Below are 18568 nucleotides of genomic sequence, written 5' to 3'. Positions count from 1 at the left end.
ACATATAATAGTTTTTTCAACTGCCAAACTACAAATCATTTTGTGAGCAAAGTGATTTTTTAATTATTATGAACTTAGTATATCGCTAAAGTTATCCTTCTCTTATAACAAAGCAGTATTGAAAAATCAATGGAAAATATACCAAATCATCATTCTGAAGTATGTTTAATGCATTATACAAAACCTGCTCCCATCAACTTAGTATTGTGTGCTGAATGTTTTACCCCTTGTCTCTGCTCAGTCACAAGGGAGCTTTTCTGGGTTTCTTTGGTTAATAATGAGGTATGAGTTTTGGCAGAAAATTACCATACGGGTGCCAGATATCAAATCGAATGCCTAAATCACTTGGAAACTGCATAGGATACATAATAATTACAGGATAAGGGCTTTCCTTTTCCACCAGACAAATAAAGACTGGCCCAGGCCCCCTGCAGCCAGGTTTGGAACACACTGATATGTTGGCCATTTTACTTTGTAAAAAGTATGAACAGCTCCATATGCTTTGCATAAAATAAATAGGTATATTATTTTTGTGTAAAAAAACCTTCAATACTTCAATAAATTATGCATACAGGTTTAAAGAAAAACTAAATTTGTGAGCTTGCAGAAGGGAACAACCAGCCACCCTACTCAAAATTTTCTCTCCTTTGAAATGTAAGGTTATCCAAGAAATCTTCAATGAACGTTAAACAGCCATATAACACATATTCCTTGATAAATGGTTATCACAATGTTTGGCTTCTGTGTGCTCCACAGTTATCCAGCAATGGAAACTGATGGCTATTACCAGGGACACAATTCAGCCCATGGTGTAGTTTAGCCCTCTTCATGATATCTACATTTTTGACAGCATCAGGGCAGAAAGGAAGTGCATTCAGTCAGTTTCCACTCAGGCTTCGCATTCACAGGATAAAGAAGTCAAACATGACAAAACATGTAGGATGTGACCAAATTACAGATTTGGATTGTTAAGGTGACAATTGTTTCAAATCAGTAGCATAATTGAGCACAAACTCCAAAATCTGGTAACAAAAAATCAGAGAGGTTGACAGCTGTGGTCAAACACATAGGTGGCCTATGCAGAATAGTTTTTGAAAAGAGAACATCCCTGCAGGAGAATAGGAAAATCTATATAGAATTGCCACAAGCATAATGGTTGCAGCTTCTTTTCCTCTTGAGTAGGGCTGATCGAACGGTTCGGGTTGACCATCGGTTCAACCCGAACATTGACTGTTCAAAATTCGGCCGAATTCCGAACTTTATGCGGAAAAAGTTCGGAATTCGGCAACCAGAACCGACCAAAATGCAATGGGACAGGAACTGGGCTTTAAAAGCCCGTGATTGGACCAGAAACATTAGTAAAAGCCAATTGAGGAGGCAGGAGGATGCTAGGAATGTGATTGGAGTGTCTAGGGGGTCCAGAGGCCAATCAGTAGTGAATACGCCCCCCAGTATATAACATAGCCCCGCCAAATCTCTAGCACTGTAATACAGGGGCTGTGGAAGAGAGTGGAAGCAGTTCTGTTACTCCTGCTTCAAAAGTGTCATTTAGCAATTATTATTGTGAGAAAAGGGATATCTAGTGTAGTTAGGGTACTATTTTCCACTATAGTTAGATTCAATAATCTAGTTTCTGTAGGGAAAGTGTTAGGTGTCAGGGTGACCGTAGTGTCGTGTAGGGTGAACTGATTCTGACTGCTATGGCAGGGTGACCAAACTCTTCCATGTCAGGGTGACGCCATAGAAAAAAAATCGTTTGTCTTAGAATTGCAGTAGAGCAGGCATAGGGCTCCGCTTCTTTCACACCTGGCCGTTTTTGTTGCAGGCGTTTATTGGGCTTTTTTGTGGATGTCTTTGGAGGCAGGCATGACATCTGAACTTCTGTGTAGGGGTATATATACACACACACATATATGTATATATACACATACACACATATAGGTGTGAAAGTAGCGGAACCCTATGCCTGCGCTAATTAAATTATTTGCAGGCATGTGACTCCGCTCCTATCACACCTATATGTGTGTATGTGTATATATACATATATGTGTGTGTGTATATATACCCCTATACAGAAGTTCAGATGTTATGCCTGCCTCCAAAGACGCCCAAAAAATGCCCAAAAGAACGCCTGCAACAACAAACCTGGGAGCGTTTTTGTTGCAGGCGTTTTTTTGGGCATCTTTGGAGGCAGGCATAACATCTGAACTTCTGTGTAGGGGTATATATACACACACACATATATGTATATATACACATACACACATATAGGTGTGATAGGATCGGAGCCACATGCCTGCAAATAATTTAATTAGCGCAGGCATAGGGTTCCGCTACTTTCACACCTATATGTGTGTATGTGTATATATACATATATGTGTGTGTGTATATATACCCCTACACAGAAGTTCAGATGTCATGCCTGCCTCCAAAGACGTCCACAAAAAAGCCCAATAAACACTGCAACAAAAACGGCCAGGTGTGAAAGTAGCGGAGCCCTATCCCTGCTCTACTGCAATTCTAAGACAAACAATCTTTTTTTTCTGGTTATGGACATGCTACAGAGCTGAAACTTCACAGGTACACTTTGTAGATCCCCCAGACACTAAATCCAAAGAAATCTCATTTTTTTTCAATAATTTTTTCAATAATTTGCTCTCTATCAAAAACGACAATTTTTAAGAACTTTTTTTTGTGTGATTAATAGTCCCTGGGGCATGACCCAGAACCCTAGGCACTTTTTAGGGGCATTTATTGGGTTTTAGGGCTTCAAAATTGTGTTTTTTGATTACGGAAGTTCAGGTCCCATTGATTTCAATGGGGTTCTGGAATCCGGACCCGAACTTTCGGTAATTTCGGGTGTTCTGGTCGAACCGAACTTTTCAAAAGTTCGATCATCCTTACTCTTGAGTAGCTGAGCAGTATCTGGGAGACTTTAAATAATTTTGGAAACTGCTAGCCACTTGTATCACAGACCCTATTTCAAATTTTGCAATGGTCAATAATGCTTTATCATGGGTACACTGTGATGACATTGTCTTGCTATTATTGCAATAACACAATTACTGTAGCAACCTAAAAATCTGGGTTGTGGTACAGAAAAACATTAAGACATTGCTTCGGTTGTTCTACTTTGCACATATTTTACTCTAGGCGTGTTTCCTTTTTATTTTTAACCATTATTCCCTGTCAATTGTGCCCTCTGTGTAGTGCCTGAACCCTGATGAACTTTGATAAATTACCACTGGCTAGACTGATTTTGTCACCATTTTATGCTAAATTTAACAGGTTTGAATAGATAAACCACCGAGAGCCATAAATAAATACCTAGCTTTAAATATAGCGCAAAGTGCCTCCCTTGCTACATGCATAAAATAAATGTCTTTAAAGCTGCAATCAAGACAGAGCCAAACTTTTAAATACATTTGGCCTTTATAAAATACTTGATAACACTGCATGCTTTCCAGGTGAAGTGATTTCCTTAACGACACATTACAGAACACATTCCCTTTGGGAGGCCTTTGTTTTTAGACGCTTTTTTCTAAAATGTATGTAGGGTAAAAAATGCATATTATAGATTTTTCATGGAACTTGTTAAATTCATTCACAATATAATATTTGTTAATTTATTTGTTCACTATCTAGCCTGACATTCTATAGGGGTAGCAGAGGAATTAGCAGCTTTTCCCAACATACCCAAACTTGCCTTTGCTTTCTCGTTCCTATCCTGCAGGTCTCTAGTGAGTTCCAGTGGCAACATAGAGATATAGTCCTGGCAATATGTTATGGGTTGGCCATAATACTTCCTCCGTCTGCATTTAGAACTAAGAAAGATGTAAAGCCCTACATTTTGAAAAAGTATTTTGATTTGCTTTGCACTCTTTTCTTCCAACAGGAAATGTCCAGAAGGTTTTGTATGCCTGAAAGTTGGTAGAAATCCCAATTATGGCTACACTAGTTTTGATACTTTTGGATGGGCTTTCCTTTCTCTGTTTCGACTTATGACACAAGACTATTGGGAGAACTTATACCAACTGGTATGTTTAATATCGTGCCTATTGTAAAGATTGGTCATGAATGACCCAAGAATTCCCTGGTTGTACCTGACAGCAAAGGACAGAACTGGTATTTCCAATGTCTAAAGAGCTTATTATTGTCCATATTTATCAACTTGTTGAGAAATCATCTTGCAACCTTTAAATAGGCAGTGCTGGGAACTTCCCCCATGCCACTGCTCACACCTCAAAAAGAGAGGGAAGGTTGTTTACCTTACAATACGGCTTAAGTCCATTGCAAGAGATATGATGGAGCTAATAATGCTAGGGATGTTGGAAAGAGTATTTCCCATCATTCATCTTTACAAAGACATCTCACTGTCTATGGCTGCTATAAATTCCATCTAATAACCAAAGAGCATTACATTCATGTGGCTTTAAGAGGGTTTTATTTCATATTTCCGAAAATTAAGCATGGGACAAACCACCAGACAGTCAAGAAAATTACACATGCATAATCAGCACAGTCCTTTATTAACATAAAAGCACTTGATTTAACATCAGTATTATTAAAGGAACTGGTATATTAAACACTTTAACAATGTTGGTAACATTTTGCTTATTGTTCTATCTTTTTAGACTCTTCGAGCTGCAGGGAAGACATATATGATATTTTTTGTATTCGTCATCTTTTTGGGTTCTTTTTATCTTGTTAACTTGATCCTTGCTGTGGTTGCCATGGCCTATGAAGAGCAGAACCAAGCCAGCATTGCTGAGGCAGAAGCGAAAGAGAAGGAGTTCCAGCAAGCCATGGAGCAACTGAAGAAGGAGCAAGAGGTTAATATATAAAGTCAAAATACAGTATTAGAATTTAATGCCCAAATTAACTCCCAGTTTAAGTCAGCTAAATATGTTCAGACGTATCCGTACAAAAGGTGTGAAAAATCCTACAGGTTGTATTCTTTAGTCAGCATGTGGCATGTAGGATGTTGACTGGAGAGAGGATTTTTTTTTTGTTGAAAATTCTAATTTATGAAATTTTGTAACAAAACAGACAATACGATACAACACAAAAAATTGAGGCAAACAATCCCCCCCTTGGTAGTGCAGTGGTTTGCAGTGTAAACTATAGACACAGAGGAGAAATTGAAGTTCCCCCTCCGAGCGCCCATCAGCAATCATAAGTCATGTGTAAATTGAGAAACACCTCAGTTCAGCAAGAAGACAGAGCCTAGGATGAGCTCCCCCAGTCCCAAAGTCAGCAATAACCCATCATTGCATCAAGTAAGAGACTCCGCTGTTTCCAGCCAGCATTGCCAAGTTTTCTCAAATTTCTGTGGACATCCCCTGCTCAGATAGGTAGCCCTATACAATGGGAGTACTTTGTTGACCAAATCTTTCTAGAAGGACAGGGAAGGAGCACCTTGCTTTTTGCAATGTAATAGAATTGCTTTGCGTACGTAGAAGAGAGCCCTCTGATTTCTGAGAGAGGATGTTTAAAGCAGTATTAAACCCAAAAGCAAACATTTATTATATTGCAGCTTACCAATTCTTAGATGTGATGGCTGTTTTAGTTTTCGTTTAGTTTAAGCTTCCTTCCTTCTATTTTCATCTGGTGATGAAGCATGTCTGTTGTTTTTTGCAAGCTCCTGCTCTCCAGGAGAATATATCAGTTTACATGGATGAGACCAACCACTTAACACTTGCAGGGGTGATCAGCTTTTGTTATTCATGCACAACCTTTATCCCAGAAGAAAAAAACAGTTTGCTGTAACTTATTAAAAAGTGTGAGCTGGAGTCTTGCTTCAATTTGTTAGTGTAATAAAATCTGCTAATACATTTAACACTATCCTCCTCCCCAGACTGATAACGTTGCTGTCTGCTGTACCTCCTGTGCACATTTAACTCTAAGGGTCCTTTCACACACTCCGTCCGTTGGACAGACTCCGTTTATCTCAGCTGATCCCCCGCTGAGCAGGAGGATGACAGCTGTGTCTCCGCGCTGTGTGCAGAGACACAGCTGTCAGTTCCCCATGCATCTCTATGGGGAAATCGGATGGGAACGGACCCTCGGTCCATTCTCATCCGATCCAATCCACTGGACGGATGGAAAATAGGGTTTACATCCGTCCAGATTTGACAGATTGGATAGGATCAGATGTCAGCCGACATGTCTCCGCTGACACCCGATGCCCCATATACATGCATGGGGTGACCGTTCAGATCTGCCAAAAAAACTGACAGGCGGATCTGAACGGTCCACCTGTGTGAAAGGGGCCTTAGTGTTGGGAAAAGCTGCCAGAACTGAGTCATGCTGATAACAGAGGAACCAGGCAGCAGAGAGAAATGACACTCAGGGCTTTGGAGAGAGACATGTACACAGTATAAAGGAATGTGCTCAGCGGGGTCACTAGGGTTGGTGTCACCTGTTGCAATAAAACATTGTGTCACCCCCTCTGCTTTAAAACATAGTGTCACTCCAACCCCCTCCCCCATGGTAAAACAATGTGTCATTCCCCCCCTCAATTCCTTCTTGGTGTCAGCCATCTCACGCGATGCCACTGGATGTGCTTTTTTCATATTTCATGTCTGAGGTTTACAACCAGTTTAAGCTGTGGCTGCTTTCTAAAGAAGATGAACTAACTGGAACTATTCATAATGTCATTCATGGGCGCTGGATTGTAGAACTCTGCATCCGGAAAATGTTACATGTTCGTTTTATGGTTCGTGCTTGTGCTTTGGAAGCCCATTCAAAATAAATGGGCTGCCTTAATGCAACGTACATTAGCACATGACACAACATGCATGCGCTAACGTACCGTTGCGCATAAGTATGTTTCATGCTTAGGACTTTGCATAACTTTTGTTTCAATGCACCTAAAATGTATTTAGCTGATTTCAACAGAAGGTTCAGTTAACTTTTTAAAGGACATCCTATAGGGCTATTCATATTTTTATTTATAAAAAATAAATAGAGTATACAGGAAGAATTGCATAGTTAACCTTTATTAACCCTGAGGCAACTCCACCCCCTCATTCCTTTTCCTTATCAGTCAAGTAACCCCTGTCTGAGAATGGCTTCTTAAAGTGAAATTAAACCTCCTGATTTAACTGTTTCCCAAAACTGTTACATTCAAGGCATGCCTCTAGTGATAATTGCCATAGTTGCCAGTGTGCTTATGTCAGCTCTCAACCAAACTTTCAAACCTTCAAGTAGCTGAATGTGGGTCCCTGGATGTGTCCAGGGCCACATATCTGTCTCTAACTGCAGGACTGCAGGTTAACGCTCCATGTTCAGTTTGTACAGGCTTTATGTTCACGTCAGAAACACATGGCTGAATCCAATACAGAAATATGCTGATCTGGGCAGTGTATAGTCCTAATCAGCTGAGTGCACATGTATTTTGTAGTCTTTGATAGCACTGAGCAACAATAGGCTTTGTCTCTGTTTTTTGTTGCGCAGGCACTTGCAAGCAAAGGACCTGATGCTGGGTCTCACAGCTCCTGTGAAATGTCACCATTCAGTTCCAAAAGTGCCAAAGATAGGAGAAATCGAAGAAGGAAAAAAAAATCCTCAGAAATTGATGAGTATAATGACGATGCAAGAACTCATAGAGGAGAGTCTGATGAGGAGAGTATGCGAAAAATGGTAATTTCAACCTGTGAATTACACTTCAGTCTAATTTAGAAAACTGTATACATAAGAAGTAAAGCTAGCCATATGTATGATAGTTTTCTTTTAGAAGAACATACAACTGTCAAAAGATCTTTTTTATACATATATCTGAATATAGGTTGTCCCATGAGGATTCAGTGCTTGAACAACCTTGCCCTCTCATGTTTTTACAGTATGGAACTGTAAAAACCATGTAACCTTATACAATCTAGGATAGTTGTTTTCATTGAAGCCCGTGTAAAGTTTAACAATTTTTCTTCAGTTACATGTAAATGTGTAGCCTGAGTAGTATGTTTATATTATTATTCTTTTAATTGTTTTATTTGCAAGTCATTTACTAGTGATGTGCAAGCTTCTGCTAAACCACATTAGCCATCAGTACTACTGGCATATTGATTGCGGTGCACTGCCAGTCACACAGCCTGTGGTAGGAAATGGGCACAGCTTGAAGTTGACTAGTAAAGCAGAGGGCAGACTATTAGTGGTGATAATGGTAGATAGCCTGCGTGTTAACTATGTCCTCATAATACACAGCTGTAGTCCAAGTTGTTACTTCAATAGCACAGGGTGACAATGCTGCATTGATTTCACCGTGGAGTAAACAGTGTTGTCCCTCTGATTAAAAAAGTAATAATTCATGTAGTCTATTGGCAAAATCAAAATTGATTTAAACTATTTTACTAAGGGTACATTTTTAAAGAAGATATAGTATCTCACAAAAGCGAGTACACCCCTAACATTTTTGTGAATATTTTATTATATCTTTTCATGTGACAACACTGAATAAATTACTCTTTGCTACAATGTAAAGTAGTGAGGCCCAAAATATCAATATTTTCTGTGACCACCATTATTTTCCAGCAGTGCCTTAACCCTCTTGGGCATGGAGTTCACCAGAGCTTCACAGGTTGCCACTGGAGTTCGCTTCCACTTCTCCATGATGACATCACTGACCTGGTGGATGTTGGAGACCTTGAGCTCTTCCACCTTTCGTTTGAGCATGCCCCACAGATGCTCAATAGAGCTTAGGTCTGGAGACATGCCTGACCAGTCCATCACCTTTACTCTCAGCTTCTCTAGCAAGGCCCTGCGTACCAGTCTCTGAAGGGAGGGGATCTTTCTCTGCTTCAGTATGTCACAGTACATGTTGGCATTCATGGTTCCCTCAATGAACTGTAGCTCCCCAGTGCTGGCAGCACTCATGCAGCCCCAGACCATGACACTCTCACCACCATGCTTGACTGTAGTCAAGACACACTTGTCTTTGTACTCCTCACCTGGTTGCCACCATACACGCTTGACACCATCTGAACCAAATAAGTTTATCTTGGTCTCATCAGATCACAGTACATTGTTTTAGTAATCCATATCCTTAGTCTGCTTGTCTTCAGCAAACTGTTTGTGGGCTTTCTTGATCATCATCTTTAGAAGAGGCTACCATCTGGGACAACAGCCATGCAGACCAATTTGATCCAGTGTGCGGCGTATGGTCTGAGCACTGACAGGCTGACCCCCCCCCACCCCTTCAACCTCTGCAGTTATGCTGGCAACACTTATATGTCTATTTCCAAAGACAACCTCTGGATATGATGCTGAGCACGTGCGCTCAACTACTTTGGTTGACCATGGCGAGGCCTGTTCTAAGTTGAACCTGTCCTGTTAAACAGCTGTATGGTCTTGGCTCAGTTTCAGGGTCTTGGCAATCTTCCTATAGCCTAGGCCATCTTTATGTAGAGCAACAATTCTTTTTTTCAGATCCTCAGAGAGTTCTTTGCAATGAGGTGCCATGTTGAACTTCCAGTGACCAAAATGAGAGAGTGAGAGCGATAACACCCAAGTTAACACACCTTCTGCCTATTCACAGCTGAGACTTTGTAACACTAACGAGTCACATGACACCGGGGAGGGAAAATAGCTAATTGGGCCCAATTTGGACATTTTCACTTAGGGGTGTACTCACTTTTGTTGCCAGCGGTTTAGACATTAATGGTGAGTGTGTTGAGTAATTTTGAGGGGACAGCAAATTTACACTGTTATACAAGCTGTACACTCATTGTAGCAAAGTGTAATTTATTCAGTGTTGTCACGTGAAAAGATATATTTAAATATATATATTTAAATATTTAAAAAAATGTGAGGGATGTACTCACTTTTGTGAGATACTGTATGTTCCATTCTGCTCATACTGCATTTGTTGACCTTTTTCTTATAAGGCCTGGGTATTCTGCTGGCCCATTGGCTTCAGCATATTCACTGACCTGGAACAGGAATGCAGAAAGAATGTCTGAATCCTACATCTCTTGGCATGCTCAGGTTGTGCTGAAATGAGAGAGAGAGAGAGAGAGAGAGAGAGAGAGAGACAGAGAGACAGAGAGACAGAGACACAGAGAGACAGAGACACAGAGACACAGAGATGCAGAGAGACAGAGACGCAGAGACACAGAGACGCAGAGACGCAGAGACACAGAGAGACAGAGACACAGAGAGACAGAGACACAGAGAGACAGAGACACAGAGAGACAGAGACACAGAGAGACACAGAGACAGAGAGACATAGACACAGAGAGACACAGACACAGAGACAGAGAGACACAGAGAAAAGCACCTGTCTCTCTCTCTCTCTCTCTCTCTCTCTGCATTTCCCTAGAGCTGCTTCTTGCTCCAAGACAAAATTTCCACTACAGTGTGCTGTTATATTCATGGATTATTATCTCATAAACTAACTGACTTTTCAAAAAAGACTTTATAAACCTCAGCCCTATCTTTGTCCCCTCAGTTGCACCAATTATTGTTTTGTTGAATTACTACTAAGCTAACCATTTAGCCATCAACACTGATTCGATATAGATCTTTGGACTCAACTGCTACTTTAGGACTGGTTCACACCTATGGTTTCTTCTTGGTCACATTCACATCTGTGCATTTTAGACAGGGCCAGGGACCAGCAGGTTGTGTTTTGGTTCCATAGACTTCTATGGATCTAAAACATGTATTGAAAGATGCAAAATGCACCTGAAATATGCATCAACTGCAACCTGCATGGGAGTGAACCAGGCCTTATTCTATAAACCATCATTACTTTCAGTGATCCATATCAGTATGCAGATACATTCCTTTACCAAATGTTTATAGAGTTAGGTCCAAGGTTATATTTTTGATGTAATGCCCAGCCCAAACCACAGCCATCATTGCTTTCCAGCTTTATTGGCCCTACAAGGAGTTCCAGCTTTCGATGGCTGAATACTAAGCATCACTTGAGCATGCAAGCGTTCCCACTTGGCAAAATGATTTGCCTTTGACAAGGTGCAGATTCATCTGAATGTAGACAATAGTATATTATGTACACAGATTTGCTTGACTGTATCGGGAAAAAACATGTTATTAAGATTTAAAATGTAAAAAAAAATGAAACCTGGAAATAACACATTCAATATAAGAAGCAAAGTGAGATATGAATTATAAGGTAAAAAATTCCTTTGAAGATCTTGAAGATCTTCTTGGTCCATAAATCACTCATCTCTAAAAATTAATATAACCCACATGCACCTGTTCATGTTCCCTGGGAAGGAAGTAGCCATTGGGCTAGTCTATCAAGTAAAGCAAATGTCATTTCTTTCGCCACCTATTTGTTGCAGCTAATTTGGATCAGATTAAAGAGAACTTTCCCACTTCTTAACAGCTGTCAAGTCACTTTGAGATATTGCTTGAAGTAACAGCTGCACTAAGAAAAAAAATAGTTTCCCTGTAAAAACCATATTGTTCCTGATTGTTCCTGGAGTAATTTAGACCTTTCTTTTCTTTCATACATTTTTTTTGTGTTAAGCATTTTTACTTATTAGTCTTTTTACTGGTTGTTTATATTTGTACTATAAAAATGGTATTCAACTTTCAAATCAAGTGGCTTAAAGGGGCTAAATAGTCATTTAGTAGATATTTTTCTTCTTTATTTTACTAGAAATAAAAAAGTAGATAATCAGGTAATTATGAAATATTAAAATGTAATATTCTGTAGTATTTTATTCAGCTAGCAGGTGGAGCTCTTATCATCACAGCAGTGACTCCTATCTTATCAGGCAGCTCATTAAAGGTTTTATTCAGACAAAAGGGAGCCTAAAATTAATCTTCCCCTACTAAACTATACATTTAGCAAACCCATACTACTTAGGGTATTCATTTTCATAAAATGTAACTTTACTACAAAAGTACATTATTACTTTTGTAAATCTGTTCCCATTAAACAGTACAATTGTTTATCTACTATCAAGTACAGGTTATTGACTTTTGCACACCATAAAAACTTAATTGCACTAATACAATTGTGTGTTTTTTGTATCTTTTATTGTTTTTGTAGTCACTTCTTGGGATTGGTTTTGGGCCCAGTTCAATAAAACGAAAAATAAGCCAAGGGAGCATATTCAACTTCCATATCCGTGGGAGAGACCTTTGTTCAGAGACAGAGTTTGCTGATGATGAAGTGAGCAATGCCAGCGACGGTCATAGAGGGTCTCTGCTGGTTCCACGTGCTGGAAGACGCCACAGCATCCAAAGTCAAACAAGTGCTCATTCATATCCAAACACTCCGGGCTTCACACAGAATGGCAAGAGGAACAGTTCAGTGGATTGTAATGGAGTTGTGTCTTTGGTTGGAGGAGCTGGAACTTACTCAAACCCAACCTCTCCGGCAGGATTACTGTTGCCTTCTGTAATTGTGGAGAAGTCTGGAACTGAAGAAAACGTAAGTTGGAAACACTTATCATTGATATTGCATAACTGTCTGCCATAGAACAGTACTTTGTAGTTAAAGTATACAAACTATAGCTTAGATTTATTAGGCTGTTACTCTTTGCAACCCTTCAATGGAAAGGTATTTTTGTCTGTGAAGTTTGTTCTACTGTGTAGGGGCTCTTTGGGACAAGCACTATATTTAATACAGTTTATGGTGACATTCAGCACAGAACAGAAACAGTATAAAAACGAATGCTTGTAGGTACAACATATTGCAGGAATATCCTACAGAAACATTTCAGGCCTCATCAAGGAAAGATGGTTTTGTAAAATGTGGAGCAAAATGATGAGGTGAAAACAGAGGGCCTAGTTTGCACATGCAGATTCTTACATCAAAAAAATATGAAATATTCTGGGTTTTATCTCACATTCTGTGCACCTATGTATCTACTTTTTATCAGTGATGATGGACAGTTTCGGAGGAGTTAGTGATTTTGTAACCTCCAGCTGTACATGCAATGTCAGGTATTGTAAACTAATGGCTCTTCTTGGCCCTTCCTATGTTATTACTGTTCTGTCCTTGTTGGCTTCTCTCTCTTAAATCTATTAATATACTGCAGCTCAGATAACTTTACTCGACTCCAGAGTAGTTTGATTCTCTTCTGAGAAAATCTCTGGTGATTGCCTGTTACACCTACTGTGAATTTGTTCTTCTTTTTCACAAACCTGTCTTCACGTTTGTCCTCCAAACAACAAAGCTGTAATCTGCTAATAAAACTGCATTGTGGAAGTGTAAGAAATGAGGTTATGCAGGTGGACCCTGGAAATTTGGAGCGTGAAATATTGTTCTAGTCAGCAGAACACATGTAGAAACAATGGCCCGATAGAAATTAAAGACATTATCTGAGAAATATTTTTTAAAGATTGTTGTAAATGGGTTTGAGTTCGGCTGTCTGAGGACAAAGCATTAGATTGCTAGGTTCTTGACAACTTAACTTTTTAGATGAGTATTAGAGACAAGTATCACTGTGCTCAAATTTGCAACCAGGACCCTATTCTGGGAAGAGGGCTATTTAGTCATTTCTTTCCCTTATCACCATTCAGAATTAAAACTTACAACTGCAAAACATTGTCCTACTGGCACAGACAAGCTAGTGACAGCAAAAGGCTTTTTAGTTATTATAGGTCAAAATCGATTCTTCAAAGGGGTGCATCTAAAAAAGCATAGGAGTAAAGATATTCCCACAGCATTTATATCTTTAGAGAAGAAATATTTTGCTATAATAAAAAAGCAAAATGTTCTAGATAAGTAAACTTTATTATGGGGAAAAGTGAGCTATTATAGGCTCCATTCACACCTCAGCGTTTTGTAGCTTGAAGCTCGAAGCTCCAATGTGCTGGAGGAGAAAAAATCTATTATTCTCTATGGAGTTGGTTCACATATCCAAGCTGCCTGATGCCAAACGGCTGAAGCTCAAAAAGTTCTACAGCTTTTTGTACCTCAAATTGGGCAGATTTGAGTGTTTTTGGTGCTTTTTAATTCCCATAGAAATGAATGTAAATGTGTGATTTTGTGCGCATTCGCACGATTTTCTGCTCAAATGCAAATATGTAAAAAAAAAAATAGTAATATATGAATAAATAAATGTAAAATAAATATACAAAAAAACTAAAAATCATCATAAATAAATAATAAATAAATTAAATTAATATGTAATGACACATAAGTAAATAATAATTAATCCCTAACTTGAAAAAAGATATTAAATACATTCATAATAATAATAATAATAATAAGAAGAAGAATAATTTATTATTATTATTATTATTATTATTATTACTTTTATTATTAAAATGTTATTTTTTAAATTCATTTATAATTACATAGTATTAATTTATTATATTTATTATTTATTTATGATTATTTTTAATTATTTGTGTGTTTATTTTAAATTTATTTAATCATTATTATTATTAATAGTGGTGATGGTAGTAGTAGTAGTATTAGTACAAAACTAACCCTAACAAAAAATAAATAAAATATTAAATAATAATAAGACAATAAATACATTTATAACCCAAATCCTAACCCCTAATCCTAACCCTAACCTTAACTCTAACCACTTACTTTAACAAAAAAAAAACAAAAAAGGGAATAATAAGAATAATTACAAAAAAAGAAAGAAAACCTGATAGAAAAGCTTAACCACTTCAATACAAGGCACTTTCATCTCCTTCCTGCCCAGACCTATTTTCAGCTTTCAGCAATGAACACCCATGCGATCCTATTCTGGTGCAGACCAAAAAAAGGGTCCTGCATAACTTTAGTCTGAAGGTGATGTAAATTCAGCCATACAATCTGTATGGCTGAATTTGCATCGCACAGACATCTTGTGTGTTGCATAGCGGTGCAGTGCGAATCACATGCGATGTCTGACATCGCTATAGTGTGAACCAGACTTTACAGTAACATAAAGAACAAAAAAAAAGTTTCAAGCAGCACACTGAATTAAATGCAACACTGCTGCTGTTGTTGGCAGACCAAAAGCTTATATTTATCTGACTGAGTAATACCAATGCAATCCCAAAGCTAAACAATAAATACTGTTTTTGAAAAACACAACTGAGACCAATTTAAAGTGCTTTGTCAAAAACAATCAATACTTTTTCCAACCAACACACCACAATAGAATTACAAAGAATAGCAGCACAATCAGATATGGACAATGTATGGGAGAAAATAATAATTTCCTACAGAATTGCATGGGTAATTGTCCAAAGTGAGGGTAGCAGCTACAAATGTTAGTAAGATATATAGGATAAACGTAATCTCTGTAGTCTTGAGACAATTGTACTTACATAAGATGACAGTTGTGATACACAAAGTCTAGTAGCCCATACTATCCAATCAGAATTTAGGATATTATAGTCAAAGAATATTTGACATGCGAAATAAAATGCTGCAGCGTAAAGTACAGGCTCTTAGAGGCACATACCGACAGCAGCCTTCCGGCAGCTCTCGTCACAGTTGAATTTGAGGTTATTTAGACAAAGATTAGGCATTTTCTAAAAGCTAGCTCTCGGATTCCTGTTTCTTGCACATTCCAATTTACCAGTGAGACTGCCCATTACACGAGATCACTAATGCTGCAAAAAAAAGGATGAAAACAAATGTGAAAACAGTAAGGGTGAGTAACACACAGCAGTTATTGAGTATAGAAGGACAAAAAGTCATTTAAAACTGGAAAAAAGTACCTACAGAGCATAATTCAGAGGATTATTTTTTAGATGTGGTAAAAATTTGTGAGTTGTACATAGCATCTCTAAAGATTAGGAGAAATTGTCAGAATTTTTTTTTTTACCTAAGCAACTTGTGTACCAACATTGTTAGGATTCAGATCAATGTGTTGGGGTAACATACAATAAAATGTGTTTTTTTACATGTTTAGCCACCCTGCCCTTAGTCTTGCGGGGTAGCAGACAACCCAAGCTTACATAGTCTGGTTACTTTGTTGGTTTTCCCCCTAAGCTCTGTGCTGCTATTGTTTTTCTCTGCTACCAATAGGTGTCACTGTGTCACTGTCAGGGGTCAGGCTTGGAGACCATTAGGTATAGCATTAAAAAGTCTCCCACTGATTAGCTAGACAAGTGAACAAGCAGGTCACCCTGGCACATGATGCAGGCTCACCTGAGAGCTCCTAATGGTGATGATGGATTTTGCCACATGTTAGTAACAGGTTGCCGTCCTCAAGATTGCCCCACTAGGGTGTGAGCAAGCCAGGGTCCAGTAGCAGATATAGCAGGTAAGGATCAAGCAGAAGCATAGTCAGTAAACATGCCAAAGTTGAGGAACAAGCCAAAGGTCAGTAATAAGTGGTAGTGAAAATACGGACAGCAGCAAGAGTGACAGGAGTGTGATATTGGCCAGAGAGAACACAATAATCTGGTAAATAGGAAGTGCAAAGGCATGTCTATATAGGAAGTTTTAGAGGAGCAAAGAGTTTAAGGATCACCAGACGCAAGGTTCAAGCTAAGATTCAAGGAATTGTCCAGGGAGTAGGTGGCTCAGCAAGAAGAGATACTGCCAGACACAGCAGAGGTTGCAGGTTCAGATCTGGACCCTGACACACTGGTACCACTGGGAAAAGAGTGATATGCCATAGTAATGTTGGGTTTTGAATATTTAGGTTATCCTGGCCAACCAGTAGGAGGTTTATGCCATTGGTGCATGTTGGGGGGGGGGGGGCATAAATAATTGGCATGGACCTTTTGAGCTCTCTTCCCCCCAGGCTGTGACTTAGGGAGAGTGCGTAGTGTGCAGTTATTTGAACTAGCCCTGGGGCTTCGGAGGCATTTAGATGTGCTCAGTGCAATAGTCTGAGAGCAGAAGAATCCTGCCTTTCCAATGTAGTCCTTCCACTTGAGGCCCTGGGCTTAGGGAGTCTTGTAGGGAGCATGAGTCCTGAAAGGAGGACAAGTGATGCCTTGAATGAAGTATCTGAAGTGACTCTGCTGTTGGAGATCCTGAGGACAAGGAACTCACTGTGGCTGCTGTTGCTATTGGAGATGTTTATTCTGAAAAATGCTTGGGTTGCTGGTTTCAGCTTAAAGGTCCCTTTGCCTGTACTGTGTGTTAAAGATGGAGTCTGCGAGTCTGTAAGGCTGTAAGGGTGTTCTGAGTACCTACCCTTCTTGCCTATGTTTTGCTGTAAGGAATAAAATCTTTAAAAACACCGTGAAGTGACTGGCACCCAAATTTTACACATCCCCCTGGCAAAATGCTAGTCCACCCTATCTCTGAGGATACCTCACATGCCTTTTGGAGTCCAGGGCGCTACACATGCACTACCGCAAATCACATTCTATAGTACTTTTTTATTTGCAATGACACCTCAATGCACTGATCCAAGGTACCCCCAATGCACCTGTGTTACAGCACACCCCAAGGCACAGCAACACACTGCACATTACTTCACGTTGTGGTGCAATTTTGCGGAAAAAATAGCGCGGGTCCAATTTTCATTACATTTATTGGTCTTTTTTTGCAGAAGAAGAAAGTGGAAAAAAGAGTGCTGGACTTGAAGGGTTATTCTGTTAGTATTGCTATCCTAAAGTATTGATGTTGAAATTATATGGTTCCCAGGCAGGCAACTTTTACACCCCAGATATACACAGTGGAGTTGATTTACTAAAACTGGAGAGTGCAAAATATGGTGCAGCTCTGCATAGAAACCAATCAGCTTCCAGTTTATTATTTTTTTCGAAGCATAGTTGAACAAGCCGAAGTTAGAAATTGTAGCTCTATGCCACTGCTAAGAGGTCAGGTCCAGATACAACTTTATTCCAAAAACAGTCAGGAGGAGAATCCGAAAATTAGTGTTTCTAGGGTCCAAGACCACCCCCATCATCAGGGCTTGATTGACAACAATGAGAATAGACTAGAAGTGAACTGAACCATTAACGCGATTGTAAAGTCTCGTTTTTTTTCCTAAAAAAATAAAAAACATGTTATACTTACCTGCTCTGTGCAGTTGGTTTTGCACAGAGCAGCCTGGATCTTCCTCTTTTTGGGCCCCTCCCTTCTGTTGAGTGCCCTCCACAGCAAGCAACTTGCTATGGGGGCACCCAAGCCGAGTCACAGCTCCCTGTGTTCATTCAGACATGGAGCCACACCCCGGCCCCGCTCCTATCTATCCTGATTGGTTAGCTTACTTTGATTGGCCAATGGCGCCGCTGCTATGTCTCAGCCAACCAGGAGGGAGAATCTCGGACAGCTGAGACACTTGTGGACATCGCTGGACAGAGAAGGACCTCAGGTGAGTGTTAGGGGGGCCGAGGGGGGCTGTTACACACAGAAGGTTTTTTATCTTAATGCATGGAATGCATTAAGATAAAAAAAACCTTCTGACTTTACAACTTTTTTTAATGTTCATTTTTCCAGTGTGATTGCAGAGGCCTTGCCAGCAGGTGATTTGGCAACAACATTGACTCTTCTACAATAAAATACACCTGCCTGTTTACAATCCCCTGTAGAGTGTACAGAGAGCTGCGCGTGTACAGCTCAGTTTAGATTCCGGCACACTGCCTGGTGTTTTGGGATGACTACACTCAGGTAAATGTGTAGGAGTGAAGTCATCCGACGCTGGCACTCGGGAGAAGCCTTAGGAGAAGA

General features: G+C 39.5%; 1 protein-coding gene across 1 annotated transcript in view; it reads left to right on the top strand.

Annotated features, from left to right (window-relative positions):
• Positions 1-18568, top strand: part of LOC309556717 (sodium channel protein type 5 subunit alpha-like) — a 600678-nt gene that overhangs the window by 246979 nt on the left and 335131 nt on the right. The window contains 4 exon segments of the mRNA XM_082259196.1: positions 3896-4037; positions 4635-4832; positions 7459-7644; positions 12023-12406. Coding sequence (XP_082115322.1) covers positions 3896-4037; positions 4635-4832; positions 7459-7644; positions 12023-12406 — 910 coding nt within the window.

The sequence above is a fragment of the Pelophylax lessonae genome, assembly GCF_965119305.1.
Source record: "Pelophylax lessonae genome assembly, chromosome: 5".
In the NCBI taxonomy this organism is placed as follows: Eukaryota; Metazoa; Chordata; class Amphibia; order Anura; family Ranidae; genus Pelophylax; species Pelophylax lessonae.
This window is presented reverse-complemented; position numbering and strand designations above follow the sequence as displayed.